Source organism: Phaethon lepturus, unplaced genomic scaffold (genome assembly GCF_000687285.1).
Source record: "Phaethon lepturus isolate BGI_N335 unplaced genomic scaffold, ASM68728v1 scaffold50488, whole genome shotgun sequence".
Taxonomy (NCBI): Eukaryota; Metazoa; Chordata; class Aves; order Phaethontiformes; family Phaethontidae; genus Phaethon; species Phaethon lepturus.
In genome coordinates this window covers 1-6,676 of record NW_010556429.1, presented here as the reverse complement: position 1 = coordinate 6,676, position 6,676 = coordinate 1, and the positions used below count along the sequence as shown (strand labels likewise).

Below are 6,676 nucleotides of genomic sequence, written 5' to 3'. Positions count from 1 at the left end.
GGGGTCTGCGTCGGGCCCAGGCCTCACCCCGGGGAAGACAAACACGAGGAGGTCCGGAACGCTTCTCTTCAGCGACCGCGCACGCGCGCTCCCCTTCCGCTCGGCGAGAGGACAACTTGTAGGGGTATAATATCCAGAGTCTAGGAATTTACCTTCTAGTAACTAAATAACTGACAATTCCTCATTTGCTGCCTTCCTAGATTAGTGACGGGTAGTTTAATCCTGAACGGAGGAGGAAGAAAGCCCACACGTGAGTGGGAAAAGCACAGACCCTGATGCCTGGAGAAAATTCTGGTGCCTGACGGCTCCCTGGCAAACGCAACCCATTTGTGTTTTGTAAGACTTCCCGGTTCGTTTCCACCTGGAATTTAGTCCTGGGATGCTGACAACCTCTTCATCGCAGCATCTCCACAGCCCGGTACGGTAAAAAGATCACGTTTTAGAGCCCTCCAGGTACTGAAGTCATGGGGGTCTTGATAGCCCACCTTAAATAAGGTGCATAAATCTTCACAGTAACTGCCTTTAATTATTGTTTTTCCCTTCATGGAGTCTTTCATATTGATTAATGAACTTCTATGTCTGGAAGTAATTAATCCCTTCACTGGTTATGCACAGTCTGAAGAAGTAATTGGTGCAGAACAGGCAAATAACATACTATTTATGCAGCTCTGCCCTGGAATTATGCTATCTTTTGAAACTGTTTGATTGCAGATGTCAGTAGACAAAACCTCTTGGCAATGTTAAATATTAATAGGTTTTTATAGTTTTTATAAATATTTAGAAATGTGTTAACCAGTTGCTTATTTCTCTTAGGACTTGATGGAAACATTTGCAGCGGGAAAGAGACTAAACTCACAAATTTATTTTGTGTTAGAGCAGGGAAAAAAAATGCAGTTGTGGGTAATAACTAAAGGCTGCAATATGTTTTGGGTAGAAAAGCAGGGGGAAATGACGATATTTGGAAATACACTGTGCCAGCGGGTAGCCCAGGGGTTTGCCTCCCACGCAGGCTACGCGGTGGATTCCCCAAACCACCCAGGAAAGTCGACGTACCCTGGGCAGAGGTGTTGGTACTTGTACAAGGAACTGCAGTCCTGGTTGGGCTGCCGACGTGCAAGCAAAATCAAAACAACGCAAATAATAATCTCTAGATCCTTGTAGGTGTATCCGACCAGAACTGAAAAGAAAGCGTAACATGAAAAATAGCAAGCCAGTCTGGGATCCCACCTGCACCCGTGTGAGCCCACGTTAGCGGCGTTCTTGAGTCTCCCATTGGCGTCAACATTTAATCGTACACGGTGACCCTTCCTCATCTCGACGCTGAGGATGCCTGGCTTTCTATGCTGAGGGGTGGTAGCCCACTGGCTTCTCAGTTTGTGACATTTTAGCAGATTCTACAAGTTATTTGGAAGCACGTAAACAGAAAGTTTCATGTTAAGTATTGGTCTCTGGTTTAGTTTTTGGTTTTAGGGGTGGTGCTTGCTTGAAAATTTTGATTAGACCCAAGAGAAAAATAGCTTCAATGCTCACAAACCATTGAGCATTGCTATATTTTAACACAACTTGGTGCAAGCACTTAGTGACAATAGGTGAGTGTGATTGGGCTACTTAACTTCTTATTCATAAGGGTATAGTTATTTTTGTGGCGCATACACGTGTAACTTTCACAAATAAACTCGTTACAGAGGAGCTGCCATTTAATTTGCTAACGCTGCTTTAATTAAACGTCACTCAACCAGCAAGCTGTCGAGCACAGATTTCCATTATTGATACCAGCAGGAGAGACATTCATTACTTTGCTACACCAAGACATTCAGATTTATTTGAAAGCCTTATCTGCTGTGGACTTTTTACAATTTCTCCAGTGAAGAACTTGCAGAACTCTTTCAATTAAAAACTACTTGATCTTCACTTATTGATAGGGTAAAGAATTGGAAGGCATATGCAAATCAGAGAGATTCTGATCAGACCCTCAGTTAGTCCACAGACTTCAGGACAGTCCATGTGCTGAACCCAGGCTTAAAAATTATGTGCCTTTCTTTGCTAGTTATGGTAGGTAAGGCAGTTCTTCGTTTTCCTTTTGAAATATGGTAGAAATAAACACGATATGAATCCCATAATAAGACATATTAGTTCCCCAAATTGGAGTTGGGACCCTCCTCTTTTTCCCTTTGTTTCATTTGCCTCCATTTATTTTCCATGTAGTGGGGTTTCAGAGGGCCCTTTAATTGGCTTTCTTAATAAAGCCAACCTGGAAGTGGCAGTAGATGTAGGCCAGCACTTAGGAGGCCTTTCTCCTGGAAATTTAAAAATGCTTTAATCTGGTTTTATCTGTCAGTCATACCAGGTATAATCTGAGCCCTACCCAGCCTCAGTTCAGACTCTGGAAGGGTCTCATTTCTACAGCTATTTTCAAATGGACCGATATGTAAAAAAATGAGTTAGGACTATTTTTGATACATGATACCAGTATCATCTCTGAGACAGTTTCCTTTTTCCAGGAATTTATTTGCTTTCCAGTTTGGCATTTGGTCTTTAGAGGCAGATTGCACCTGCTGATCATCTGAGACCAAGAACGGATAAGGATGTTCCCATTTAATTAAGGCAGGAGGGGGAAAAAGAATCAGAAGCCACCCCATTTTGATGAACACACGGTGTCTTAGCTGAGATTACTTAGTGGGTCTTTGCACACTTCAGTGACAAACTAGTGCCGTAGCAGCTACCACGGCCAGTTGTGGCTCACGGGCAGGCTATCTTCCCAGGAAAAAATCAAGGCATGATCTGGCCATTGCCAGAGCTTTGAGGCTCTCCTTACACGTTGAGACAAGTGTGCAGGGAAGACAATTATACTTGCAGCCAAGTGTGACACTTTTACACTTAATACAAGCAGGATGGCTCAGATAAGTGACGTTAGCAGCACATGGCTTGGAGACCTTCCCATTGCTAGCAACTGCAGCCCCTCTAAGCACCTGAAGGCCAGGCAGCAGAATTCAATAGATTCCTCTTTCCTCCAAAAAGCATGGGATATGGCTCTGAAGTATTTGCTTAACCCTGCTCAAGTATTTGTGTTTTTACAGGGAATTTGTTCATTGTATCCCATTCAAACTTGTTTTCTAAATGCAGGTACTAAGGAAAAGAACTCAAGCAACTTCTCAACCCATGCAATGGTGGTCCTGTTCAGACCAAGAGTATCAAACTCCAGGGAAGGATTGGAGTTGGGAAAGAAGTCACCAGACAAGTCGTTTTCAGTATTGACCTTTATTGAGCAAGAACTGCTGTGACTGTTTTACATCAAACAACAAAAGGTTGCGTACTGTGCATGTCAACTAGGTTCTCCCATGAGCAAAAGTCCACCCTAATTGCACCCGTGAGGTAAACATAATTTATAAGTAGCTTTTTTTTAAGGCTAGGAGAGTTCTGGTTCTCATGAATATTCTATTACTGTTTTCTGTTTGTTTTTGGCTTAGTTGGTTCTTTGCATAATACATCTTAAGTCATTCCTCAGATATGTCCCTCCAACAGCTCAGGAAATTCAAAAGCTTCCTCTGCACATTTCGTCTCATGCACTATTATTAGTATTATGTTTTTAGTTCCCCAAGTTCTGTGGAGGGAGTACATCTTGAGCCTGCATGCATTCCCCCCCCCTCCCCTATATTGCACAAAAAAGTAAAATACTGTGTGTCTGGAGCCTCCATGAGAGAACCCGTTCTGCTTTGAAGCCGTCACTCACATGCATTTTGCAGCTGTCATATGGCTTAACCTTTTGCACCAACCCAAGCTCTTTAATTTTTTTTAAATCAGCTATGACTTATTTTATTCGGTCTCTTTAATCTCTTTTACTACAGCATGTGAAGTAACTTTCTCCACTTTCTTGGTGGACACTAATTTCTCCTCAAAGCTTTCTTCGTGTTCCTCTACCTTCTGAGTGACTGTCACTGACTTTGTGATATATGTGGTTGTACTGTCCCCACCTTCACCAGTGATTTTCTCTGCTTTTTTGGTTACTACAATTTTCTCACCCTTATCATCAATTGGGCTCACATCTAGGCCATTGGTGACAACTCCCTTGTCTTCCTCCTCAGCCTCCTTCTCTTTGGATTCCTCCTCTTCCTTTTTCTCCTCCACCTCACCATTCACGGCAATGTCTTCTTTCCTGGACTCCTTCTCTACCTCTGCACTAATTTTTGTTACCTTCGTGACCGTGATGGTCTCCTCCACCACAGCCTTTTCATCTTTGACTGGAGAGGCCGGCTTCTCTGGAGAGCGGGGCTTCTCTGGAGTCACTGGCTTTTCCGGAGAGCGGGGCTTTTCTGGGGTCGCTGGCTTTTCCGGAGAGCGGGGCTTTTCTGGGGTCGCTGGCTTTTCCGGAGAGCGGGGCTTTTCCGGTGTTGCCGGCTTCTCTAGGGTCACGGCTTTCTCCGGGGTTGCAGGCTTCTCCGGTGTCGCAGGCTTGTCTGGAGAGGTTACCTTTGGTGTCGCTGGCTTCTCCGGAGATGCCGCTTTCTCTTCCTCCTTGCTTGGTTTCTCACCACCTTTCTCCACCTTCTGTTCTTTTCCTGCTTCTGCAGCCACTTCTTTCTGGACGGCCTTGGCTGGCTCTGTCACAGGGGATTTGGGGGGGGATTTTGGGGGTGACTTTGAGGGAGGCATTTTGAGCTTCTCTACCTTTGGTGCTACCTCTTCATCTTTGCCCTTGGCCTCAGCTTCTTCCCCCTCTTCCTCAGCCTCCTCTCCTTCTTCCTTTTCCTCTATTTCTTCTTTTTCAGAGCCTCCTTCTTCTGCCGCATCAGACTTTGCAGCTTCTTCTTCCTCCTCTGCTTCCTCTTCCTCCTTTTCTTCCTCAGGTGCAGCTGCTTGTTCTGCAGCAGCCTTCTCAGAAACAATTTCTTCCTCTGCAGCTGCTGCTTCTGCTTTTTCTTCCTCCTGTTCTTCTTGCTGGGCCTTGGCTGCCATTTCTTCTGCAATAGCCGCTAGGGCATCTTCCATTTCAGACTTTTCATCCTCTACCTTCGTCTCTTCAATGATTTCTTCTACAAACTTGTGCTGGACCTTCAGCTTTGGTGGTTCAATTTTTGTTTTCTGAATTTTAGTGGCTGCTATTGTGACAGATGGTTGCCTGTGTGTGAATATGGGTCCAGTAATGCTTCCAGAGAAGGCACTGAATCTTGTCTCTTCGCCCTCCAGCAGCTTCCTAAGGGAATCGGGGGGGGAAGAGCATAGAAACCCAACATAAGGGACAGCTATTAGAATATTTCTCTGTCAGCAGGACAAAACCAGTTTGTATGTGGAATATGCTAGAGCCAATCAGCATAATCCATCGCTCACAGCCCCAGTTCAGCTTTCCTTGAGTCGGCTCTTTTGCAAAATTCATATTCAGCAATCAGCTTTAGCTTGGTTTGCATGTGGCAAGTGTAACACCTTAGTCAAAATTGTCCTTAATGTCAAAAAGCTTCATTACAGCATAAGTCAGCACAGAGTACAGCAAAATAATTAACTTCATAGGACGCATTATGACTTAGGCAAACTGAGAATGACAGGGCCAACGGACCCAAACCAAATATTGGGGCTGAGACATTCAAAGCCAATTGGAGCATATGTCCCAGTTCAATAGTTTGGGCATCCACCTTTCCCGTGCTGCTATGAAAACTGAAGAGACTTTTGTTCAGCTAAACTTTGGCAGCAAACAGCTACAGACCCTAGGCTACCTGCGTGTTTGAACAGCCTCAGGAATTTCAGCAGGTCTGGAGACAGGGCTTTTTGGTTTTACTTTTCTTATATTCAAATGCATGTTTTTCATCTAAGACTATGACCCAGAAAAATCAGCAGTTCTCTGATCAGAGTTCTAAAGTGATGCAAAGGAGACTAAAAAAACCTGCCAGGTGATGGCAATAGCAAGCAATATTCCTGCTCCAGATTAGAGTGGATGCCTTTAAAGGAAAGTTGAGCAAGAAAAGCAAAAGTGTTTGTGACAAGCAGATCAGCACTCCCTGCTCGAAACCATGATCAAGCAAGTGCCCTGTCTCTCTCAAGCGATAAAAGGGGATTCAAGTGACAACACTGATTGCTTGGCATATGCAAAGTAAACAGGAATTAAAAATAAACTTGTTATTTGCTGCATCTTCTGCTTTTGCGAGCAAGGGCAGAATGCAGCAGCAGGGTGCCACCGCACTGAGTCATGCTATCCTGTGCCCACCGAGCTCACTGGGAGCTTTGCCACTGGTTACCAGAGAGCTGGTCCCTAATGAGCTCTGGTTTCTTACTGGGAACGCTCCTCAGGTCTGCGGAGAGTTCCGAACGGCAATCTCTAATTTTACTTGTGTTCACTGCATGCAGATACCGCTCATCTGCAATAGAGCTTCCCAAGGAGCAGCATCTGCAGTGCTATTAATATTCCAGCGGTGTCCGCAATGATCCCACTGTACCTGTACGCGGCGATTTCAATATCCAGGGCCATCTTGACATTGAGGAGGTCCTGGTACTCCCTCAAGTGACGTGCCATTTCCCACTTCGTTCCTCTAAGCTCGTTCTCCAGCTGATGAATCGTGTCCTGCAACGGAGACGCAGAGACCCTCTGTGACACGGACTCCCCGCAGAGACAGAGCAGGAAAAAAGTTCTCAACAGGGCTTTTTCCGAAACTTTTCCGCCGCCCGGGAGGCGGTGCCGGGGTCAGAGCTG

General features: G+C 45.1%; 1 protein-coding gene across 1 annotated transcript; it reads right to left on the bottom strand.

Moving 5' to 3' along the window:
- Nucleotides 1-3,241: 3,241 nt before the first annotated feature.
- NEFM (neurofilament, medium polypeptide) lies at nt 3,242-6,544 on the bottom strand. Its single transcript, XM_010292469.1, has 2 exons — nt 6,423-6,544; nt 3,242-5,191 (listed from the first exon to the last, which is right to left on the bottom strand). The coding sequence occupies exons 1-2, from the start codon at nt 6,497-6,499 to the stop codon at nt 3,814-3,816; spliced, it is 1,455 nt and encodes a 484-aa protein (XP_010290771.1). The 5' UTR covers nt 6,500-6,544; the 3' UTR covers nt 3,242-3,813.
- Between the last annotated feature and the right edge of the window lie 132 nt (nt 6,545-6,676).